General features: G+C 49.6%; 1 protein-coding gene across 1 annotated transcript in view; it reads left to right on the forward strand.

Moving 5' to 3' along the window:
• LOC141052043 (cytochrome P450 2G1-like) overlaps positions 1-25,886 on the forward strand; it is a 177,083-nt gene that overhangs the window by 29,939 nt on the left and 121,258 nt on the right. The window contains exon 5 of the mRNA XM_073549222.1: positions 16,211-16,387. Within this exon, the coding sequence (XP_073405323.1) occupies positions 16,211-16,387 (177 nt within the window). The remainder of the gene's footprint in view (positions 1-16,210; positions 16,388-25,886) is intronic.

Raw genomic sequence — 25,886 nt, forward strand, 5'->3', positions numbered from 1 at the left:
ACATTTCCACAAGATGTTTTTTGGTGGCACCCATACATGCTCGTTCACACACAGGTCCGGACCAGAACGTTTATTGCACACATACATTTGTCATAACTTGGTGAACTCACTCTGGACTTGACAACAGAGGCGTCCCCCTGTGTCACCACACTCACACCCCCACTATTCCCCAAGGGACACCACCCTCCAACCCCTTCACCATGAGGACTGCGCCTCCTAGGGTTGGTCAATGGCGAGGGCAGAGATTTGTCCCTACTCCCCCGCAGCACACCTGCTGCACACACCAGGAGGAGAAGGGGACCGGGAAATGGAGGAAATATACTCTCGCTGGTCACCTCCACACGACCAGGAGGGCGGCTTCTTCGATGGTATGAAGATTTGGCGTAAAACCCCGCGGACTATCACACCAGTCAGCTCACCACAGGGGCGTACCCCTTCACCTCGGGGAATACCAGGCAGCTCCGTGGGGCACCATTCCTCGCACCTGCCTGGGTGCGCCCGCCTGCATGAACCAGTCCTGCTCCCCAGCAGCGACTCTAGGGGGTTTTAGTACCATAGCCGCAGGAATATGGAGGAAAATATATATATATACTCGCTGGTCGCCTCCACACGACCAGGAGGGGCGGCATCGAAGATTTGGCATGAGCCCCGCGGACTATACACCAATCTACTCCCTACAGGGACGTACCCCTTCACCTCGGGGAATACCAGGCAGCTCCCTGGGGCACCATTCCTCCCACCTGCCTGGGTGCGTCCCCTGTAAGAGCAAGTCCCGCTCCCCAGCAGTGACTCTAGGGGCTTTTGCCAGACCGCAGCCGCCATTTTTCATAGAATCATAGAATCATAGAATCGTAGAGTTGGAAGGGACCTCCTGGGCCATCTGGTCCAACCCCCTGCTCAAAGCAGGATTCGCTAAATCATCCCAGTCAGATGTCTGTCCAGCCTCTGTTTGAATACTTCCATTGAAGGAGAACTCACCACTTCTCGTGGCAGCCTGTTCCACTCATTGATCACTCTAAGTGTCAAAAAGTTTTTTCTAATATCTAATCTGTGTCTCCTCCCATTCAGTTTCATCCCATTGCTTCTAGTCTTTCCTTGTGCAAATGAGAATAAAGTTGATCCTTCTACAATGTGACAGCCCTTTAGATATTTGTAGACAGCTATTAAGTCTCCTCTCAGTCTTCTCTTTTGCAAACTAAACATTCCCAAATCCTGCAACCTTTCCTCATAAGACAGGGTTTGCAGACCGGTCACCATTCTGGTCGCTCTTTTCTGAACTTGCTCCAGTTTGTTGATGTCTTTTTTTGTTTCTCTGGATATCTGAGCCGAGGCCCCAGACCCTGATAACTGCTGCTGCAGCGGCTTAAACACACCTTGCCGCTCCCCACTGCACCTCAGTGAGGCCCGGCAGCAATTACCACAGGTCTCCACATGGCCAAAGCTCACCAGAAAAAAAAAGTAAGGGCTGGTGATAATGTCATGATCACGTGTGTCAGGACACAGATGTTACCGCAAGGCGAACCCATAACACACGTGACCATGGATACACCGCCTCCAGTGGGGCGCATTTAAATAATAAAAACGTGCAGGTGGATACGCCGCCTCCACCTGGCGAATTTAGGTATTACACGCTATACATACAATATCTGGAAACACCGCCTCCAGTAAGGCGCATTTAAATAATAAAGGGGGAACCTGGGTAACTTTAACAATGGTGGGCCCTGCGATAGGGAAAAGGGAATTGGAGACCTCCTGAGCTCCCCTGAGCCAGTGTCCCTGCACTCCTAACGTTCCCTATGCCGGTTTCGCACCGGGCGCCGCACGCGTACCTCAACGCCCTAGCTCGCCCTGAACCTAAACCCTCACTAGGGAATAGGTCGGTGCGGAAACTAATCCCACCACTGCACTAATAACACACATGAGGAAAGAGACAATACAGGGGAAACACCACTCAGCTTTGCTCTGTTGCGTGCGCTCCTAGCAACAGAGCCCACCACCTGCGTGCGTCTTCTCCTCCACCCGGATCCATCACCATAACAGGATCCTTCACCCTAGTGCAGCCTTGGAGCAGAGTCCAAAACCAGTTGCAGCTGCTTAGTACCAGAGTCCCAAGGAAGAGTTCAGCTGCTGACACGAAGTCGAGCATGCTTGAGTCCAGCTCAGTGGCCAAGTCCCACATGGTGAGTGCCACTCTCCATAGTCGCCACTCCACCAGCCCATGCAGACACTTCCCGCTGACACCATCACTGCGACTCCACCACGCCATGCCAGCCCTTCGTCCAGACACCATAGCTGAAACACATCCCCCCTGGCTAAGCTGCGCAGGACTCCTCACCAGCTCCATCCTTCATCCAGGCTCTCCAAAAACAGAGTGAACACACTCTCACAATATCACAGGCAGTGATTGCACACCTCTAGCACACCTTTATAGGATGTCACACCTGATACCTAATTAAGTGCACAAAAACCCAAAGTGCAATACCACAACCACCACCGGGGACAGTCAAAACACCTTTGAACTTAACCAAAGTAAAAAAAGTTCACTTTGTGCTTTTAATACTGCTAGATCCAACACTGGATCATGACACTGGGTATCCAAGCTGGACATGTGGCATGAACTGGCTCTCTACACCTTGGAGGCCCTGGCCTGCCCTGCCACTAGCATTTTGTCAGAGTGGGTTTTTAGTGTCGCTGGTGGAATTATCACAGATAAGCGCATTCGCCTGTCAACGGAAAATGCAGACAGGCTGACTCTTATAAAAATGAACAAGGGCTGGATTGGGCCAGACTTCTCGACACCACCAAATTATGACAGCGAAACATAACCTCCAATCTAGTGTCTTTTTGGGAGGTGTATTCCTATGCACCTCTTCACACCCTTGCATGGTTGTACACTTCCTGATTTTGGCTATTTAGTGTCCTCCTCCTCCTTCTGCTCATCCTCACCATCCACCACCATTCGAACACCAGGGTGAATGTATTCCGTCATGCTCCAGCCACTCTAGTTTTGGCAAGGGTGTTATGATGCCCGTCACCAAATTTAAAAAAAATATGTACCCCCCCTAAGGGGAAATGTTTGTCAGCCCATACACTATATGGGCATTACAAGTCTAGGAGAGCCACTTCTTTCAATTGGGCCTATTTTTTAATGAGCCCTTCCTCCACATCTCATCATCCACCGCCACTAGATCATCAGGGTTAACGTGTTCTGGGCTGCTACAGCCAGTGTCGAGTTCTTAACAAGAGTGGGTGGTTATGCTGGCCATAAAATAATTGTTATGAAAAAGGTTGAGGTGTACCCCACAGGGGAAAATGTTTGCCAGCCCAAGTGTATGGGCAATACACGTCTAGGAGACCCGCTCCTTTAAATTGGGCATATTTTTTAATTAGGCCTTTCTCCATGTCTCATCATTCACCACCACTAGATCATCAGAGTTAACGTGTTCCGTGCTGCTATAGTCAGTGTCGAATTCTTAACAAGGGTGGGTGGTTATGCTGGGCGTAAAATACTTGTTATGGAAAACGTTGAGGTGTACCCCACAGGGGAAAATGTTTGTCAGCCCATATACTTAGTGTATGGGCATTACAAGTCTAGGAGACCTGCTCCTTTGTAATGGGACATTTCTTTTATGAGGCCCTCCTCCTTGTTTATTCCAAGGGAGATTTGGGGTGTGTGCAAATTTGGGTCAAGGCGGCCCTTGCATTCAATGCATAAGGAAACAGTATGGCAGGACAAACTTTAGAATGTGAAGTGGGTTTTCCTGTGCCAATCCAGTACCTGTGTTCAAAGGCTTATTGGGGTGCATATGACTTTGTAGAAGGGCAGGCCTTGCAGTCAATGCATAAGAAAACAGAATGGGAGTACAAAATGAATAATGTGAAGTGGATTTTCCTGTGCCCATCCAGTACCTGTGTTCAAAGGCTTATTGGGGTGCATATGACTTCGTAGAAGGGCAGGCCTTGCAGTCAATGCATAAGAAAACAGTATGGGAGTACAATATGAATAATGAGAAGTGGATTTTCCTTTGGCCATCCAGTACGTGGCTTGAAAAGCTTATTGGGGTGCATGCAACTTTGGGGCAGGCCAGGCCTTGCATTCAATGCAACATTTTTTCAGGAAGCCCTCCTGTACCTCTCGTGAAAGGTTGCATAGGCAATAACAGCATAGGAGACCTACTGTTTAATAATGGCCCTTTAAGAATATTAATGCCGCCTGATGGCCCTTGAAAAATAGGCTCTGTGACTTTCAGAGTCCCTTCTTCATAAATGAAACAAGATGTGTCTGCTTATGTGTCACACCACATGGCCAGCTAGGGTTGCTAAATGTTACAATTACATTTCCAAGTGAATGCATTTGTATTGGTTGAAAGCAATGCTAAAGTTGAAAAACGCATCAAAAAGGCTGCGTGTGAACATAGTGGAGAAACATTTTTGTTTTGGGTTGATTATTTTGCCTTATATACAAGTCATTAACCTGGAAAAGATGTTCCTTAACATATTTCCCAGCAAAATCCATTTTGCTTTCGTTTTTGTATGTTTTTGGTGCGCCTGTAAAAATGGCGTGAAACTCTGACAACATTGTTTACAGCTGTGACCTAGGACTCAGGAATGCTTCCAGGGGCAGTTGCCATGATGTTCCCACGTCATTTGAGCAGTGTTTCCATCATTTTCAGACGTTTTCAGACCTTAAAAAGACCCCCGGGGGATCGCGGTAAAAATACTCGTGTCTCCCATAGACTTACATTGGGCTCGTTGTTCTGTCTGAGTACCCAAGTATTCCAATTTGCTCAACCCGAGCAACTAGCACCCGAGCATTTTAGTGCTCGCTCATCACTAGTCGTTACTGTAACAACCCTGCTGGCATCACTGCATGGCCTCCCATCCCCCGCACACCAACTTACTTTCTGCTTCAAGCCATGCTGTGAAATCTGTCTGTTGCCAGTCCTGTGCTCCGTGCTTCTGCTCTCCATGTTTCCTGACTGTGTGTATAGGGGGGCGGCGCCAGAACTCTCTGGTTCTTATGCAGTCAGGGTGCACCTGCCTAATCTGTCCCTGACCAATCACCTAGAGCCCTTGACTATTTAGTTTCGCCACACCCACTGAATCATTGTCTGCCTGCCAGGAGGCTGAATATCCTGGTCCTTGAGTCTTGGTTCCAGTACCCTGTCTGTACTCTGTCCTACCTTAATCTCCCTTTCTCCTTGTCCGTGGCTTCCTTCCCTGCTGTGTCTTTCCTTGTGTCCTCCCTGTCTGTGCAGCTGCACCCTTGCAACTCTGTTCATCTGCACCCTTGCAGCTCTGTCTGTTCATCTGCACCCTTGCAGCTCTATCTGTTCATCTGCACCCTTGCAGCTCTATCTGTTCATCTGCACCCTTGCAGCTCTGCCTGTGAATCTGCACCCTTGCAGCTCTATCTGTGCACGGTTCCCTAGCCGCTCTGCCTGCTCGGCTCCCTAGCCGCTCTGCCTGCCCGGCTCCCTAGGCGCTCTGCCTGCCCGGCTCCCTAGCTGCTCTGCCTGCTCGGCTCCCTAGCCGCTCTGCCTGCCCGGCTCCCTTGGAGCCCAGCCTACTCCGCACTCCTGCGGCTCTGCCTACTCTGCACTCCTGCGGCTCCGCTTACCTGCACCTCCTGTGTGTACAGGTCCATACCTGTTCCTTCATATTCCACTCCTTCCTGCCTATATCAATACCTGCACCTCCTGTGTGAACAGGTCCAGGTCTCATATATCACTCCTGCTTGCCCTGTTTCTCAAGCCGTCACCTACCTGCTCTGTGTCTCATGCCGTGCCCACCTGTCCTGTGTCTCCAAGTCGTGCCCGCCTGTCCTGTGCCTCCAAGCCGTGCCCGCCTGTCCTGTGTCTCCAAGCCGTGCCTGCTTGCCCAGTGTCTCCAAGCCGTGCCCGCTTGCCCAGTGTCTCCAAGCCGTGCCCGCTTGCCCAGTGTCTCCAGGCCGTGCCCGCTTGCCCAGTGTCTCCAAGCCGTGCTCGCCTGCCAGTGTACCAAGCCATGCCTGCTTGCCCAGTGTCTCAGCCTGCCTGTTAGTCACACCTGTCCAAGTGACTTGTCCCCGAGTGGGATCAGCAGCCACAGCCAGACACCACCCTGGAGTGGCACCCGACAGCTACCTGCCGCACAAGCCTGACCTCACCATCAGAGGCTCCAGTGAAGACCGAGGTAGCTGTCGTAGTCATGCCCCTTCCAGGGTAGCCTGGTTTGTGGCACAGTGGGGCCACAACCTCCCGGCTCACCCCATTCAGCCAAGGCATGAGCGTGACAGTTTGCACAGGCCATGGTCCCCGCTGAGTCCCATGTCCTTCCGCTCGCAGAGCATGATGAACTCTCTCCCTGCCAGTATGAGCAACCAGAGGAATTTGTTCCATCCTGCGTGGTTCCGATTGTGGACACCTCTGAACCAATCATCGTCTCCAATGCTCTCTACAATCAGCTCCTGGCCTATGAAGAGCACGACCCAGCAGACCCGCCTAGGCTCTATGGGGACCCTAAAGAGTGCCAAGGGTTCCTGAAGAAGTGCCTGCGCTACATCCTGCAGAATGCAGCTTGTTTCCCCTCTGACCGGGTCAAGGTGGGATACATCATGTCCTACCTAGCTGGTGATGCTTTAACATGGATCTGTCCCTTCTGGGAAGCAAGGGATCCTATCGTCATGAACATAGGGGCCTTCCTGGTGGCCTTTCGTAAAGTGTTCGACATGCCTCATCCAGCTGCTCCTGAAAAATCTTCCCCTCCAAGCTTCCAGAGACAGACCAGACAAGAGGAACCTGTGGCTGAAACGTCTCAACTACCTATGACCGTCCAGCCATCACCTGTTCCACAGTCTGCCAGTGCGGCCTCCCATGCAAGATCCAAGAGGTCTAAAAAGAAGCAGGCCAAGTTGCAGCCGGAATCTGGCCTCTGCCCTGTGAAGCCTGTACTCCCGAACCCTGGGCCAGTAGGAGAGGCTGTCCCTGGCGAGAGTACTCCCTCTCCATTAAACTCTTTGACTGTTTCTCTGCCTTCAGGGAGCTTTGGTGTGTTTAAGTCGCCAGTCTTACATAGTCAGTGTGTGGTATCTGTCATACAGCTTCCGAAGCCGGGGTGGGCGTTGTCTCGAGGTGGCCGAGCCCTATTGGAGAACAGTCTAGTCCTGCAAGGACAACTACAGCTCCAGGTTAGAGCTTTATACATGAAGAAGTTTATCTTCCACTTGCTTACTGGTATACCCGTGGGTCATTCTGATCCAGAGATTCTAGCACCCATTTATGTCTGGAAACCTAGCAGGGCACCGCGCTTGAAACAATCAAGTGACAAGAGGTGTCTGGTTCCCTTGCGTCAGAGTCGGTCAGCAAGGTCACCTTCTTCATCTGGTCTGCTAGTTGTCGAGTCAAGGGGTGATGATGTCTCCGAAGAAGGGGAAGGCGGTGTCAGTCTCCTCACACGTCTCCAGCGACTATACCAGTGGTCTGCTCCCAGGAGCATCCCTGTCTCTTGATTGTCCTCCCCTGGATTACGGGCTGAAGATGGGTTCTAAGTATTTGCCTTCAACCCCCGTGTGGCCAGTGAGTGAAGATACTGAGACAGAGATTTTCTCACGCTCTAACCTGGAAGAGGAGGACCAGTTTTTTCAGGGTAACAGGCTGAAGTGGCTCCCTGTATGTATGCCTCCAGCTTCCATTTGGCTAGTTGGTGAAGATACCTGGGCAGAGATGCTTCCTCATGATCCTAAGGAGGAGGTCCAATTTTCTTGGGATATCGGGCTGAAGTTGGACTCAGTAAAGGTCTCTTCTGTTTCCAGCTTGCCAGCTGATGTAGGGGTCAAGTCTGAGGCTTCCAGGTCCCTGCTTTCTGCCACCCAGGAGAAAGAAATCCAAGTCCTTATACCCTCTGTGTTGGAAGATGACTCCATCAGGCACCAAGAAGCTTGTCACTCTGGGATTCCTGATGGCACACATATTCCACCCTACCTGAAGGATGTCGTGTCAACCTGGACTGTGTGTGGTCCCGTACTCCTTCTTCTGGTCATTCTGGCAGGCTTGAGGAAGAGGGGCCGTAAAGGGGGGTACTGTAACAACCCTGCTGGCATCACTGCATGGCCTCCCATCCCCCGCACACCAACTTACTTTCTGCTTCAAGCCATGCTGTGAAATCTGTCTGTTGCCAGTCCTGTGCTCCGTGCTTCTGCTCTCCATGTTTCCTGACTGTGTGTATAGGGGGGCGGCGCCAGAACTCTCTGGTTCTTATGCAGTCAGGGTACACCTGCCTAATCTGTCCCTGACCAATCACCTAGAGCCCTTGACTATTTAGTTTCACCACACCCACTGAAACATTGCCTGTGCAATGTCTAATCTCAGTTAGTATCTTGCTGCTGAGGAAGCCAGGCCCTGTTCTGTGTATTTCCGCCTTCTCTGGAGGAATACTTCTTGTCTTGCCTTGTACCTTGTCTGCCTGCCAGGAGGCTGAATATCCTGGCCCTTGAGTCTTGGTTCCAGTACCCTGTCTGTACTCTGACCAACCATAATCTCCCTTTCTCCTTGTCTGTGGCTTCCTTCCCTGCTGTGTCTTTCCTTGTGTCCTCCCTGTCTGTGCAGCTGCACCCTTGCAGCTCTGTCTGTGAATCTGCACCCTTGCAGCTCTGTCTGTTCATCTGCACTCTTGCAGCTCTGTGTGTTCATCTGCACCCTTGCAGCTCTGTCTGTGAATCTGCACCCTTGCAGCTCTGTCTGTGAATCTGCACCCTTGCAGCTCTGTCTGTGAATCTGCACCCTTGCAGCTCTGCCTGTGAATCTGCACCCTTGCAGCTCTGTCTGTTCATCTGCACCCTTGCAGCTCTATCTGTTCATCTGCACCCTTGCAGCTCTTCCTGTGAATCTGCACCCTTGCAGCTCTATCTGTGCACGGCTCCCTAGCCACTCTGCCTGCTCGGCTCCCTAGCCGCTCTGCCTGCTCGGCTCCCTAGCCGCTCTGCCCGCTCGGCTCCCTAGCCGCTCTGCCTGCCTGGCTCCCTAGCCACTCTGCCTGCCCGGCTCCCTAGCCGCTCTGCCTGCCCAGCTCCCTAGCCGCTCTGCCCGCTCGGCTCCCTAGCCGCTCTGCCTGCCCGGCTCCCTAGCCGCTCTGCCTGCCCGGCTCCCTAGGCGCTCTGCCTGCCCAGCTCCCTAGCCGCTCTGCCTGCTCGGCTCCCTAGCCGCTCTGCCTGCCCAGCTCCCTTGGAGCCAAGCCTACTCTGCACTCCTGCGGCTCTGCCTACTCCGCACTCCTGCGGCTCCGCCTACCTGCACCTTCTGTGTGAACAGGTCCAAACCTGTTCCTTCATATTCCACTCCTTCCTGCCTATATCCATACCTGCACCTCCTGTGTGAACAGGTCCAAACCTGTTCTCTCATATATCACTCCTGCTTACCCTGTGTCTCAAGCCATCACCTACCTGCTCTGTGTCTCAAGCCGTGCCCGCCTGTCCTGTGTCTCCAAGCCGTGCCCGCCTGTCCTGTGTCTCCAAGCCGTGCCCGCTTGCCCAGTGTCTCTAAGCTGTGCCCGCTTGCCCAGTGTCTCCAAGTCGTGCCCGCTTGCCCTGTGTCTCCAAGCCGTGCCCGCTTGCCCAGTGTCTCCAAGCCGTGCCCGCTTGCCCAGTGTCTCCAAGCCGTGCCCGCTTGCCCAGTGTGTCCAAGCCGTGCCTGCCTGCCAGTGTACCAAGCCGTGCCTGCTTGCCCAGTGTCTCAGCCTGCCTGTTAGTCACACCTGTCCAAGTGACTTGTCCCCGAGTGGGATCAGCAGCCACAGCCAGACACCACCCTGGAGTGGCACCCGACAGCTACCTGCCGCACAAGCCTGACCTCACCATCAGAGGCTCCAGTGAAGACCGAGGTAGCTGTCGTAGTCACGCCCCTTCCAGGGTAGCCTGGTTTGTGGCACAGTGGGGCCACAATCCCCCGGCTCACGCCATTCAGCCAACGCGTGAGCGTGACAGTTACATATCGTGACACAAAGTAATGATGGTCATTTTGCCCAAAAAGTTAAATTTTAGTTTCATCGGACAACAGGACATGTCTCCAAAATTTACGGTCTGTTTTCCTGTTTGCATTTGCAAATATTAATCTGCGTTTTTTATGTTTCTTTTGGAGTAATGGCTTCTTCCTGGCAGAGTGTCCTTTCAGCCCATGTTGATACAGTACTCGTTTCAATGAGGATATTGACAAAATCTTTCCAGCTTCTGCCATCATCTTCACAAGTATAATACTCACCATCCCATATCATTAACAGGGATAAAGAGGCATAGGCAAAAATTCAATTGAAAACTAAATATTTTATTATCAATATTAAAAAATAAATAAAACATATGATCACAAGGAGTATTCTCAAACAGGATAAAAATGGCTGGGGGCTGAAAACAGGGGCTAGTGATAATACTAAAAGAAGTAGCAAATGCAGTTACAGACCCTTTATTAACAGATGACCTTATAAAATTAATATACTGTAAAATGGTATATTTACAATAGCAGCAAAAGATAAAGTGCATAGTGCCAGTCCTGCTAAATCAAAAAACCATACAAGTAATCCATTTCATATGGTCAGAGTAATATATGTGTATAATCAAAACATAAAGTGGATTAGTGCATACCACTAATCACTGCTACACTGATGAATCATTATTACCTAAAAAAGGATGTCTTTCCTTGTCTCTGACAGGTCCCAGCCGTACTTCCACAGCGCTGTTAAGCCTGACTTGCTTCCTCATTCCCCTGACCGTTTCTGCACTCGTGACTTTTTTAGCTTAGCCACACCCCCTGCTCCCAGATGCAAGTCTAGGTCTGGTCCAGTAAGCGTTCCCCCGGACAACAGAGGAGACAGCCCCAACAGTTCTGGACCCAGTGCAGAGCAGGTACCCACGGCCTGATCCTCCTTCTTCTTTCATTCCCCCTCTCCTTTTGCTCGCCATTCCACGGGCAAGAGTTCCTGTAGCAAACGGTGAAACTCTTCCATCTCTTGATCAATTTGCTGCCAAATAAATTGGTTTTGTTCTTATCGGTTGGGTGGTACTCCAGCTGTTGTCCGTTCGGTGCGGCGTAAGCCAGATTGAGTAGTGGGGTCAGGTTGAGTAGCGGAGTTAGGTTGGGTAGTGGAGTCAGGTTGAATGGGCAAGGGCAGGGATGTGCCCAGGTTCAATGGAGCAGCCATTTCAGGAGCTTCAGGCTCCTGTTCCTCTGCTGGGCCTATGGGTAATGCGTCAGAGAATTCTTCCTCGTCATAGTCAAATGCTGCAGGAGGGGGTGGCTAAGGAGCAGCTTGTGCTCTTTCTGGCTGGTCGGGGTCTCGTGACCAGCAAGGACGTAGCATGTTACAATGCACTACTTGAGTGGAAGTGCCTTCTTCCCCTTCAGGCTGAATCTCATAAACAAGACCTTCGGTCCAGATCCGGCGTTTCACGCGGTACAGGGTGTTTTCCCACTGATACCCCAACTTGCCTCGAGGACGTTTGTCTCGGACCAACACGTGGTCCCCAGCCTTAAGAGCTGCCCCTCACAGGCAGGGGAGTTATCTCAGAATGTTAAAGCTCCCGGAACTTGGTCTGCATCAGACGATATAAGTTCTGCAACCAGTGTCGATGTTCATGAACCCAGGTGGACACCCCTGTCCGCAGGTAGTCCCCTTCTGGTTCCATTTCCAGCTCAGTGATCGCTCACTCCTGTTGGCCAAACAGCAGGGGGTATGGGGTGTATCCAGTTGTACGATGGACTCGGTTGTTGCACACCCAAACTAATTAATCCACAAACTCAGGCCAGCGAACTTTCCTGTTTTCCTCTAACTTCCTCAGCATCTGAATAAATGTAAGAATGAAACATTCACAGGCCCCATTTCCTTGGAGGTGGTAAGGCGTCGTCCAGGATTTCTCAATCTGATACAGGTGATACAGTTCTTCCATCACTCGTTCCTGAAAACAGGCTCCCTGGTCAGAATGAATTCTCTTCGGACAGCCGTACACTTGAATGAAGTCTCTGCAAATGGCCTGCGCCACCGACTCAGCAGTCTGATCTCGTGTTGGGGTCACCACAGCAAATTTTGTGAAGTGTTCGGTCATCACCAGACATATCCCAGATGATCCGGGTCTATAGTCAAGTAGTCAATCATCAATACCTCTAAGGGAGCAGAAGTCATGATAGTCTGCATAGGAGCCCTCTGTTCGAGAGGTTTAGCTAGCTCACAGCTTCTGCACTAGTGACAGGCCTCATCTACCACAGCTTTCAGCAAAGGATGATAGACTAACTACTGCAGCCACCAGAATGCCTTCTCTGGGCCAAAATGAGCCCCTCTTTTGTGAGCCTCTGTGGCTGCCTAGTGAAGCAGTGTTTCGGGGAGCACCATATACCAGGTGACTCCCAGTTCTCGGGTCAACTTGTCTTTCCGATATAATAGACCATCTTCCAGTCAGAGCCTTTCCCACTGATGAAGGATCTGCAGAGTTCCCGGATACAGGGCGTCCCTCTCCCTTTGGTTGAGAAGTTGTTTCAGAGCCACCCATTGCCTGATCCAAGCGACTTCCCTATCTTCCTGCTGAAGTCGTACCCAGTCGTCATGGTATAATCCCAGGGTGGATCCTCTAGATGTCTCCTCGATTTGTCCCTGTGTAGCCACCATCGTCCTGGCGGAATTATGGATTTCAGGGATCTCCTCAGCTTCGAGTTCTTCACCTCGGTTAGGTCCAGGTTGCTCGTGCATTACTCGGGATAAAGTGTCGGCATGTGTGTTCTCAGCTCTTATATCGGTACTTAGCCAAGCAGGCCACCCATCGCTGCTCCACAAAAGCTGGCTCTATCTGGACTTCGACTCCTTCAAGTGGGATACAGGCTCGGACAGGCAGATTGAGCACAGTTTGACCTGGTGGGATGACAAGGTTGGCGGAAGCCGGGACGATCACCTTACTCAATGTTTCTCCTTTACTCAATGTCTCTTGGGCCTGGGGTCACCTGGATCAACTGCTGGAACACTTTCCTGTGAGGGGTGCGAGGGCTCCACCGATTCAGGAACGGCTGTCTCGTTTACCAGGATGTTTCCAAGTTCTTTCAACACATTCATCCCTAAAGTCACAGCGGGGCCAATGCCAGGGTCTCCAATGGTCAACACGACTCATTTCCGGCCCACATTTTTGCCACATACAGGGATTTGCATCCAGACCACCCCTGCGACCGGGATGAGCAACTGATTTGCAGCTGTCAACTTGATCACATGGCGACATTCAGATCACATTATGTGGGGGAAATGACTTCTGAAGTAGGTCTCCGGCATATTGGTCACTGGAGAACTGGTATCAACTAAACAGCGGACGGCCCAATTATCCATTTTGGCCCAAACGAGAGGACTCAGGGAAACTAAATTTGTGGGACTTCTTGCTCTCCTCCTTGACTGTTCAGGCTCCGGGCGGTGTTCCCCAGCCACGGAGCATCCTAGTTTATTGGACAGCAGTGGAGAGGTCTTCCCCATTGTGCACATCCCCAAACAAAATGGCCAGTGCCTCCACAGTTGTAACAGGTTGGCTGCTCTTCTAGGCTCGGGGTCAGTTCTGCCCCCAGAGGGGCTCAGGGGTGCTGAAGGTTTTTTCGTCAAATCAGACCATTCCTCTCGCATATCCTGGATCTCTTTCCGAAGCTCTCTCACCCAACTTGGTTCTGTGGCTGGTGAAACGGACACCTCCCCACTCCGGTTCTTCCCTTTGTGACAATCAGCTCCTGCTCTTGCTCACATGTGCGTGATTTGGCCCCAACTTCTAAAAATGACATACCTGGATTTACCTGCAAGCGCTCGCAAAGCTTGTTTAAGCAGCGCATCTCTAACGCCTGCCACTAACAGGACTCCGCAGAACTATATCAGGGGATCCTACACCTATGCCGTCTCATTTAGCAATCACAGAGTGGATCACCTGCAGCGTATTCATGTATTGTGTCATGGACTCCCCCTCCCTTTGGACACGGCTAAACAAGCGCATGTGCAATTCTTCAACATTTGTGGGGTCTCCGTGCATTTCCTTTAAAATTTGCAACACTTTGTTGAAGGTATCTAGCTCATGGGCGGCCAGAACATGACAGAGCTTCTCGCCTCTCCGTCCATCATGGCAATTTCTGCCTCCATTGCGGGGGTCATGGGGTGCATCCTCAACATAACCGTGACCCATTCGGTCCAGTCCCATAGTAGGGTGTTGTTCCCTGTAAATTTTGGGAGGTTACCCAACATTGTCCCCAATGAGATACTGGCTGTTGGGGCATGCGAAACTGCTTGGTCTGTCTCCTGGGTGCCTGTGGACTGCATCCTACCAACTACGCCAAGTGAGAACACGTTGCGGGATGCAGTGATGGACAAGAGACAGAGCAACGGTTAACAATTTTACTTAACACAGGGATACTCCATGCAGGGAGGTAAACAGTTAAATGGGGGAAAAAAGCAGTTCAGAAGTAAAGGGTATACTGGTTGGAAGAACATCGAATACAATAAAACCAATAGGGTAGAATTAACTTATCCAGTCAGTCGGTTCTCAACCTGTGGGGTTGCAAGACAAGCGATGGCATCAAAAACGGCTGACGTGGGGTTGTTCTGGTGGGGTCCTGCAGATAATGATGGCGGCAACGGTTAGTCTCTGATATCTTCCGCTGCGCTCCTAGTCCATATACGGGTGCGATGAAGAGGATACGGGTCGCAGCATGGCTTGAGCCTAACGTGGCTCGGCAAATATAGACTGGAGGGTCAGAGTGCAGATAACGGTCACACACCCGGTCGTTCTCAGGCAGCACATGCGCGGTATTCATGGGCCTGAAGCGTTCTGCACCTTGCTCTGTGACGGCCAGCGGGGATGCTGCCCCTCTCTGTGCACAGTCTCTGTGGGTGTTAGTGAGGATGCTCAGGCATAGGCCAGCGCTACTGCAGTGCTCGATGGCTGGAGCACTCACTGTTCTCTGCTGCACATTGTCTTTTCCCGCTAAATCTGACTGCTTCCGCGCACGTTGTGGCTTTTTAGCTTAGTGCATAGCCACACCCCCTGCTCCCAGAAGCAAGTCTAGGTCCGGTCCACTAAGCTTTCCCCCGTACAACAGAGGAGACAGCCCCGACCGTTCCAGACCCGACGCAGTGCAGGTACCCACGGCCCGGGCCTTCTTCTTACAAATTCACAGTTAAAGATGTTGTCCACTAATTGAATATCCCCTTCTCATACCCCATGCTTGGCCCTGATAAAATAAAAAAGCTTATACTCACTTCCTGTGCCGGTGCCATTCTAGCTGGGTCTCTTGTGCAGTTGTTATGTAACGTCAGCCTAGCGCCCAACCAGTGCTGACGTCACTGGCCCCGCCTATGGACAAATCGAACATCATGAGGAAGTCTGCTCTCTCACTTCCTCTTGATGTTTGATTGTACAAAGACAGAGACAGTGATGACAGCACTGATTGGGCACAAGGCTCACCTGTCATAACAACCGCAAAAGAGCCCAAGGAATGCGAGTGCTTATATGGCTGGAATGGCACCGTCATAGGAAGTGAGTATAAGCTTTTTCTATTTAATTGGTGCCAAACATTTAGAACAAGAAGACGTTGTCCTAGTAGAGGACAACCCATTTAAGCCATGCTTCAACCCTCAATGTGAGGGTGACACTTTCTTTCTTAAGAGATGGCTTTATGAATTTTGATTACCATTACCTTTATGATAACAGGCAACTAATATGATTTACAGGGCTTCTTGGGGAATAGTTAGCCAAGGAATAGGTTCAATAAGTGAAACATGGCAGGTTCAATGTCCAGTGAACTTTTAGGATGCCTTATTTAAACCGTCAGTTTCTATGCTAATGGGCTCATCTTTTGTGATTTTGTCCTGGCTTTTTTTCATAACAGTATATTTAATTAACCTTTGGATGCCATATTGGATTGAGCCTAGGGGTCTGACTTTTATGTCTTCCTATTGTTACTGCCTGGCCTCCGGTTCTCAGACTAATTTTTTTTGCCTTGGCTATTGGTTGCTATTTTGTCCTTCCACTATCTCTGATTCTGGCCTGGCTTTTTAAATATTTCATTCTACTCGCTCCACCAGCTAATTTGTAAATGTAACTGAATCCCTGTACTGTGAAAACCCACTCATTGTAAAGTACATAGAAGGCTAGCCAAGTTTTTATAAGTAAACAATTAAAACTATGTTGGGTTCTACATATTTAATCTGCAATTATTTATTTTTTATTTCTTCATTGCAGTTGTATAATACCTTTCCTGGAATCATGTATTATTTACCTGGGCCACACCAAAAAATATTTAGTCTTCTCAAACCTCTTGAAGATGCGCTGAAAGAAATGGTTAGAAGCCACCAAAAAACACTGGATCCAGCTTGCCCTCGAGATTATGTTGATTGCTTTCTTCTTCGCATGAAGCAAGTAAGTGGACACCTGAGCATGACTGTAAATTCAATTTTTGTTTTTTGAAAACTCATATGTAAAGAATTATATTATAATAGGTTAGTCAAGATAGATATGCAATATACTGCTAATTGAAACTTATCTGGTCAACGATAGTCCAATAAATACCACTGACTTACCTATCATACAACAAGATCAAGGAACTGCTATGAGGTCCAAGACAAGGGCACCTGACACTAACACTTTTTCATAGTGACAACCCACTCTCGATTGTAATGCAAGCTGCGGCGCAGTAGCACACGACCTCCACCAGGGGATGCGGGTGAAGGAAAACAGGTACACTCACAGTGAAACCACAAAGCAGCAGGCAGGAGCCACTAGGTGGCAGAAGAGTAGTCAGAAAAGCCAAATCAGCTACAGAGAGGGAATGAAATACTAGAGATCACAGCAATACACGTGGTCAGAAACAAGCCAGAGAAGTCAGAGCCGATTGGGAGTAGTAAAGACAGAGATAGAAGACAGTTAAACAGGTCAGAGAACAAGCTGAGTCAAATACCAAAGTGTCACAACACAGAGAGCGAGTACTACGACTAGTGAAGTCACAAGGGAACACAGGAACAGGACCTAGGTAAACAGGCAGTGCACAAATCAGGGTATAACGGAGTCCGCTGCTCAAGCCAGAGACAGGAACTATAACTGACGCTGCTTGCAGGTAACAGCAGACTGAATTAGCCAGACACATCCCAAAACAAGGCAGGGAAGATTAACCCCAGTATGACCATCCAAGGAAGAGAATAATCAGAAACAAACCTCGAACTGGATCATGACATCGATATTCTCTACTTACCCATTCCCAAGGAACGTATAAAAACTTCTGGAAAATGTAGATACTGTACCTCTCAGACTTGAAAAAACTCTACTTTGATAATAGATCGGGCATATCTCTCTCGCGCCGATTCCGGAACTACCGGGACTGTCACCAATGTTGCAGGGGGAAGACCTTCCGACAAGGACCGTCCCTTCCATGTGTCTGTGGTAGGCAGAGCCGGGCTAAAGAGTGCTGTGCCCAGGAAAAGGGTTAGAGTCCAGGAGGGAGAGCCAAGTGGATAGTTGGGTGCAGGCCGACTTGACAGACCACCGGTGTATCGGTCTACTGTGGGTGGACGACGTACTGCTAGCTTCCTGCTTACCTCTGTGTCTGGAAGTGACTCGCATCCTCATCCAGAGACTAATGTGCATGCAGCACAGTGAGAAGCAGGTGACTAGGCCAGAGCTCTTCAGCGAGAAACCGTCAAACAATGAGGAGCGAGGTCTCATTCCAGTGGTCCCATGTCTTGGACTCAGCGCAGTTTGTGGTGTACGTGAGAGTAGGAATCTCCTGCAGCCTGCAAGGATCCTTCACCCTGCCTGTGGACTAGAACCCCGTCTCCTACAGACATCGCTGAAACGGCACGTGCTGCTGTTGTCGGTGCCAAAGTTGGAGTACAATGACCCTGCAATCAAGAAGTCTAGAGACTGATAAGTTTGATCTTCTTCCCTCTATCAAACTCTAGCTCGCACCTGTCCTTCCCTTTCCAAACTCCCTGTCCCATCCTCTGTTCTAATGTACTCCCTTTTCCTCGTCCTCCCTGTGTGGAGTATCCCTGTTGCTAATAAAACTCTGTTAACTCTTGATCTGTCTCCTGTCCGTGACGACTTCTCATGTTCCTGTGATTTTTACAATGCCTCAGAAGCCTTCCAGCACCTCTGGAAAGCCATCTCCCTAAACATTTTTCATTGCTGTAAAACTGTGCTTTGGCATCCAGAGACACCTTTTGCGAACAGTAAAGGAGCATTGATGGGGCTTGACCTGCCAGAAAGTGGTGAGACTATGTATAGTAAGTTAAAAAAATATTCTTATGAAGCTATTTTGAAAAGATGGCAAGTATGTTACATGCTATAGTAGGAGGGATATAGACAGGACTGGTTTAGACAAAATATGTCCCTAAGCAAAATTCATAGTGGGGCCCCAGATTCTGAAATATTGCACTAACAACAGCATTACAGTCAATTCAGCGCATTGAAGTGAGTTTTGAGCTAGTATCAACATTTTTAAGCACCAAGAAGCCATTCACATTACAAACACAACATTTCTGTCCAAGGAGGGGACCATGCATACCAGGATAGAGATGATGAGGCCATGCGTACCAGGATAGGGATGAGGGGACCATGTATACCAGGATGAGGATGAGGGGCCATGCATACCAGGATGGATATGGGCACCATGCATGGCAGGATTGGGATTGGGACCATGCATACCAGGATAGGGATGGGGATGAGTGTCATGTACACCAGGATAGGGATTAGAGGGCCATGCATACCAGGATAGGGATGAGGGGGCCATGTATACCTGGATTGGGGACATATACAGTGCGTTGTGAAAGTATTCGACTCCCTGGAACTTTTCAACCTTTTCCCAAATGTAAATTTTTGCTGAAGAATCCACAAGTGGAACACAATTGTGAAGTTGAACAAAATATTTTGGTTATTTTAAATGTTTGTGGAAATTCAAAAACTGAAAAGTGGGGCGTGCAATATTATTCGGCCCCTTTAGCTTAATACTTTGTTGTGCCGTCTTTTGCTGCGATTACAGCTGCAAGTTGCTTGGGGTATGTCGCTATTAGTTTTGTACATCGAGAGACTGAAATTCTTGCCCATTCTTCCTTGGCAAACAGCTCGAGCTCAGTGAGGTTTGATGGAGGTCGTTTGTGAACAGCAGTTTTCAGCTCTTTCCACAGATTCTCGATTGGATTCAGGTCTAGACTTTCACTTGGCCATTCTAACACCTGGATAAGTTTATTTGTGAACCATTCCATTGTAGATTTTGCTTTATGTTTGGGATCATTGTCTTGTTGGAAGACAAATCTCCGTCCCAGTCTCAGGTCTTTTGCAGACTTCAACAAGTTTTCTTCAAGAATGGTCCTGTATTTGGCTCCATCCATCTTCCCATCAATTTTAACTATCTTCCCTGTCCCTGCTGAAGAAAAGCAGGCCCAAGCCATGATGCTGACACAACCATGTTTGACAGTGAGGATGGTGTGTTCAGGGTGATGAGCTGTGTTGCCTTTACGCCAAACATATCGTTTGGCATTGTTGCCAAAAAGTTTGATTTTGGTTTCATCTGACCAGACAACCTTCTTCCACAAGTTTGGTGTGTCTCCCAGGTGGCTTGTTGCAAACTTTAAATGACACTTTTTATGGATATCTTTGAGAAATGGCTTTCTTCTTGCCACTCTTCCATAAAGGCCAGATTTGTGCAGTGTATGACTGATTATTAGAGTTGAGCGAAACGGGTCGAAAAATTTCAAAAGTCGCCGACTTTTGGCAAAGTCGGGTTTCATGAAACGAAACCCGACCCTAGGATGAGGTCGGCCACGAGGTCGGCGACTTACGCGCCAAAGTCGCGTTTCAAAAGTTTGTTTTGCGCTCTTTTTCAGCCAATCAGGATCCACGGACGCTGTGGGCAACGTGATGACATAGGCAGGGGTCACCACCATCTTTCAGAAGGGCATGCAAGTGATTGGCTTGCTTTGGTGGGCGTCACAGGGGGTATAAAAGGGCGTGCACGCCGACCGCCATCTTACTTCTGCCGATCTTAGCATAGGGAGAGGTTCCTGCTGATTCTGTAGGGAGAGCGTTAGGCAGGGAAGAAGACAAAAAAACTGCTTCTGCTGCTAGCGATTTGGCCTGCACAACACACCAGTCACTGTGTGTGCAGTGCAAGGGGAGGCTATATAGTGGTGTATCAGTGGTGTTGGTTGTTGGGCTGCCTTCTAAGGCTTCCTGACAGGCTGGCATTGCTGTTTACCCACTGCTCCGCAAACTGCTTTTTTAAAAGCAATCCAATCTCCCTTATCCTCTAGTCACTTTGGTCACAGCTGTGCCATCGAGCCTGTCACATAGCGCTCAGATATTCATTGGGCCTCAAACTGCTTTTTTAAAAGCAATCCCAATTTTTTTTTTTGTCCTGCTGAGAAGAAAAAAAAACTGCTTCTGCTGCTGATAGCAATTTGGCCTGCACAACACACCAGTCACTGTGTGTGCAGTGCAAGGGGAGGCTATATTGTGGTGTATCAGTAGTGTTGGTTGTTGGGCTGCCTTTTAAGGCTTCCTGACAGGCTGGCATTGCTGTTTACCCACTGCTCCGCAAACTGCTTTTTTAAAAGCAATCCAATCTCCCTTATCCTCTAGTCACTTTGGTCACAGCTGTGCCATCGAGCCTGTCACATAGCGCTCAGATATTCATTGGGCCTCACACAATCCAAAAGTGTCCAGTGTCCAAAAGTGTGTGCAGAGATTCAAAATCTCCCTTATCCTCTAGTCACTTAGGTCACAGCTGTGCCATCGAGCCTGTCACATAGCGCTCAGATATCAGTGGGCCTCACACAATCCAAAAGTGTCCAGTGTCCAAAAGTGTGTGCAGAGATTCAAAATCTCACTTATCCTCTAGTCACTTAGGTCACAGCTGTGCCATCGAGCCTGTCACATAGCGCTCAGATATCAGTGGGCCTCACACAATCCAAAAGTGTCCAGTGTCCAAAAGTGTGTGCAGAGATTCAAAATCTCACTTATCCTCTAGTCACTTAGGTCACAGCTGTGCCATCGAGCCTGTCACATAGCGCTCAGATATTCATTGGGCCTCACACAATCCAAAAGTGTCCAGTGTCCAAAAGTGTGTGCAGAGATTCAAAATCTCACTTATCCTCTAGTCACTTAGGTCACAGCTGTGCCATCGAGCCTGTCACATAGCGCTCAGATATCAGTGGGCCTCACACAATCCAAAAGTGTCCAGTGTCCAAAAGTGTGTGCAGAGATTCAAAATCTCACTTATCCTCTAGTCACTTAGGTCACAGCTGTGCCATCGAGCCTGTCACATAGCGCTCAGATATCAGTGGGCCTCACACAATCCAAAAGTGTCCAGTGTCCAAAAGTGTGTGCAGAGATTCAAAATCTCCCTTATCCTCTAGTCACTTAGGTCACAGCTGTGCCATCGAGCCTGTCACATAGTGCTCAGATATTCATTGGGCCTCACACAATCCAAAAGTGTCCAGTGTCCAAAAGTGTGTGCAGAGATTCAAAATCTCCCTTATCCTCTCGTCGCTTAGGTCACAGCTGTGCCATCGAGCCTGTCACATAGCGCTCAGATATCAGTGGGCCTCACACAATCCAAAAGTGTCCAGTGTCCAAAAGTGTGTGCAGAGATTCAAAATCTCCCTTATCCTCTAGTCACTTAGGTCACAGCTGTGCCATCGAGCCTGTCACATAGCGCTCAGATATCAGTGGGCCTCACACAATCCAAAAGTGTTCAGTGTCCAAAAGTGTGTGCAGAGATTCAAAATCTCCCTTATCCTCTAGTCACTTAGGTCACAGCTGTGCCATCGAGCCTGTCACATAGCGCTCAGATATTCATTGGGCCTCACACAATCCAAAAGTGTCCAGTGTCCAAAAGTGTGTGCAGAGATTCAAAATCTCCCTTATCCTATAGTCACTTAGGTCACAGCTGTGCCATCGAGCCTGTCACATAGCGCTCAGATATCAGTGGGCCTCACACAATCCAAAAGTGTCCAGTGTCCAAAAGTGTGTGCAGAGATTCAAAATCTCACTTATCCTCTAGTCACTTAGGTCACAGCTGTGCCATCGAGCCTGTCACATAGCGCTCAGATATTCATTGGGCCTCACACAATCCAAAAGTGTCCAGTGTCCAAAAGTGTGTGCAGAGATTCAAAATCTCACTTATCCTCTAGTCACTTAGGTCACAGCTGTGCCATCGAGCCTGTCACATAGCGCTCAGATATCAGTGGGCCTCACACAATCCAAAAGTGTCCAGTGTCCAAAAGTGTGTGCAGAGATTCAAAATCTCACTTATCCTCTAGTCACTTAGGTCACAGCTGTGCCATCGAGCCTGTCACATAGCGCTCAGATATTCATTGGGCCTCACACAATCCAAAAGTGTCCAATGTCCAAAAGTGTGTGCAGAGATTCAAAATCTCACTTATCCTCTCGTCACTTAGGTCACAGCTGTGCCATCGAGCCTGTCACATAGCGCTCAGATATCAGTGGGCCTCACACAATCCAAAAGTGTCCAGTGTCCAAGAGTGTGTGCAGAGATTCAAAATCTCACTTATCCTCTAGTCACTTAGGTCACAGCTGTGCCATCGAGCCTGTCACATAGCGCTCAGATATTCAGTGGGCCTCACACAATCCAAAAGTGTCCAGTGTCCAAAAGTGTGTGCAGAGATTCAAAATCTCCCTTATCCTCTAGTCACTTAGGTCACAGCTGTGCCATCGAGCCTGTCACATAGCGCTCAGATATCAGTGGGCCTCACACAATCCAAAAGTGTCCAGTGTCCAAAAGTGTGTGCAGAGATTCAAAATCTCACTTATCCTCTAGTCACTTAGGTCACAGCTGTGCCATCGAGCCTGTCACATAGCACTCAGATATCAGTGGGCCTCACACAATCCAAAAGTGTCCAGTGTCCAAAAGTGTGTGCAGAAATTCAAAATCTCCCTTGTCCTATAGACACCTTGTACCTTGTTTTACATACTATATAGTTTGTTGGATTTTGTCTACATTTCTACAAAAAATGAGGAAGGCTGGTGGAAGAGGCCGTGGAATTGGGCGGGGGTTGGCAGCTGGTAATGATGGTGTTGGTGGTGGATCTGATGGTAGTGGCAAGAGCAAAATAGGACCGAATGCAGGAGGTGTTGAGCCTGCGTCATCGTCTGGCTACATAAGGCCTCGAACGCTTAGTTTTCTAGGAGTTGGCAAACCGCTTTTAAAGCCAGAGCATCAGGAAAAAGTTTTGTCTTACATTGCTGACTCAGCCTCCAGCTCTATCGCCTCCTCTTCTTCAGTTGTAAAAAGTAAAAGCACTGAGTCGCCATTGGAGGCTCATGTTCATGAACCACACCTTTCCTTGTGTCCTTCACCCCAACCAAGATTGAAGGATGACGCAGGCCATACTACTGATTACTCCATGGAGCTGTTTTCACATACCATGCCTGGATTATCAAGTCAAATGGTGAATTACCCAGGCCAAGATGAATCTGACATGGAGTGCACTGATGCACAGCCGCTGATGGATGATTCTGCTGGTACATTCACTCAGAGCACTACATTGTCCTTGCAGTGTACAGAGCCAGATTCTGACCCTGATGAGACTCAGGTGCCCCTTCCCGCACACTATACCACCATACACGGTGACACAGAGGAAGGTGCACATGACATAGAAGAGGAGGTGATGGATGACCCAGTTGTTGACCCAGATTGGCATCCATTGGGGGAAGAGGGTGCTGCTTCCAATAGCTCAGATGAGGAGCATCCACAGCAGACATCGACATCGCAACAGCTGTTATCTGGCAGGCCCGGAGCACTCCAAAGACAGGTTCCAAACATCAAAAGAGTTGCTGGACAGCTTGTCCAGAGGGTCAAAAGATCACAGCGTGCTAGGCCGCAAAATGTCTGCCAAAGTAGGAAGAGTGCAGTGTGGCACTTTTTTTAACAAAATCCTCATGATCAGGCCAAGGTTATCTGTAAGAAGTGCGCAAAGACCTTTAGCCGAGGGAAAAATCTGAAAAATTTGAATACCAGTTGCATGCTTAGACATTTAACCAGCATGCACTTGCAAGCATGGACACAACACCAAACCTCAAGTGCCACATGTGTAACTGATCACAACGAAGGTAGTCAGCAACGCTACATTGTTTCCCCCACTGTAAGCCCACCGGTTAGCACAGCAGCAAATGTTGAGGTGTCGTTGCAAGGCCACAGCAGTCAGGGAATCCCACTGTTATATCAACAAAAGACTGATTCTAGGCCATCAGAAAGAACACCAACTCCATCACCATCATCAACCCTCTCTCAGTCCGCCCTGTCCACCGCTACTTCCACCATATGCAGCTCTCAAGTCCAGCTCACCCTCCCAGACACTATGAGTAGGTCAAGAAAGTACTCAGTCTCTCATCCGCGTACACTGGGTTTGAACGCCCACATTGCCAAACTAATCTCGTTTGAGATGATGCCCTTTCGGTTGGTGGAAAGCACAGCTTTCCGCGAACTCATGGCCTATGCAGTACCACGCTATGACCTACCCAGTCGCCACTTCTTCTCTTGCAAAGCCATCCCAGCCCTCCACCATCATGTGAAAGACCGCATTGTCCATGCACTCAAGCAGTCAGTGAGCGGAAAGGTGCACCTCACAACTGATGCATGGTCCAGTCGGCATGGCCAGGGCCGTTACGTGTCCATCACTGCGCACAGGGTTAATGTGGTGGATGCAGGGTCCAAAGGGGACAGCGTTGGTGGGACAGTGCTGCCTAGCCCACGGTATAGTAAACAGTTGGCTGTAGGCGTTCCACCCTCCTCCTCCTCCTCCTCCTCCAGAAGCGAAAGCTCGTCCACAGAGCGCAGTCATACGATCACTCCATCTGCAGCTGCCACTGTTGCACACGATGTGTCCCCCTATCGAGCAGCTAGTGGAAAGCGTCAGCAGGCTGTGTTGCAGATGATGTGTTTGGGCGACAGACATACCGCCGAGGTGCTGGCCGAGTACTTTCAGCGACAAACTGAGTCATGGCTGTGCAGTGTACATCTTGAGGCAGGCAAGGTAGTCAGTGATAACGGCCGTAATTTTGTGGCAGCCATAGCCCTTTCAAAACTCAGCCACATACCTTGCTTGGCTCACACCTTGAACCTGGTGGTGCAGTGCTTCCTCAAAAATTATCCGGAGTTAACAGCCCTGCTCCAGAAGGTGCGAAGACTGTGCGCGCACATCCGCCGGTTGCCTGTACACTCCGTTCGTATGCAGAAGCTGCAGCGATTGCTCCACCTTCCCAACCACCGCCTCATTATCGACATTGCAACAAGGTGGAACTCCACCCTGCACATGGTGGAGCGGCTGTGCGAGCAGAGGCAGGCCATAATGCATTTGTGGGAGGATACACGGTCAGGCACTTTGAGAGCAGACATGGAGTTGACAGGTGTGCAGTAGTCGAAGCTGAAAGACCTCTGTAAAGTCCTTCAGTGTTTTGAGGAATGCACACGGCTGGTAAGCGCAGACAACGCCATCCTAAGCATGAGCATCCCACTTATGCGTCTGCTCATGCAAACTTTGACGCACCTTAAGGATCAGGCGTCTGCAGCCAATGTTGATGAGGAGGAAGAGGAGCAGGGAATCCTTGATGACATTCAGCCATTGTCTGCTCAGGGATCTCTCCTGGACGAGGTGGAGGAAGAAGAGGAGGAGGAGGATGATGATGGGGATGATTACTTAGGGGAGGAGGATGCATCTCGTGGGGCAAGTGAAAATGTTGGCGTGGCAAGGTCTGGTACAGGGTTTGTGCGTGACTGGAGGGATGTGGATTTGCCAGAAAGTGCTCCTCCAACCAGCACTCGCAGTGCATCATTGACACCGGGAACATTGGCCCACATGTCAGATTATGCCTTGCGGATCCTAAAAAGGGACCCCCGCATTGCCAA

Source organism: Dendrobates tinctorius, unplaced genomic scaffold (genome assembly GCF_039654945.1).
Source record: "Dendrobates tinctorius isolate UK_male_01 unplaced genomic scaffold, ASM3965494v1 ptg000158l, whole genome shotgun sequence".
Classification (NCBI taxonomy): Eukaryota; Metazoa; Chordata; class Amphibia; order Anura; family Dendrobatidae; genus Dendrobates; species Dendrobates tinctorius.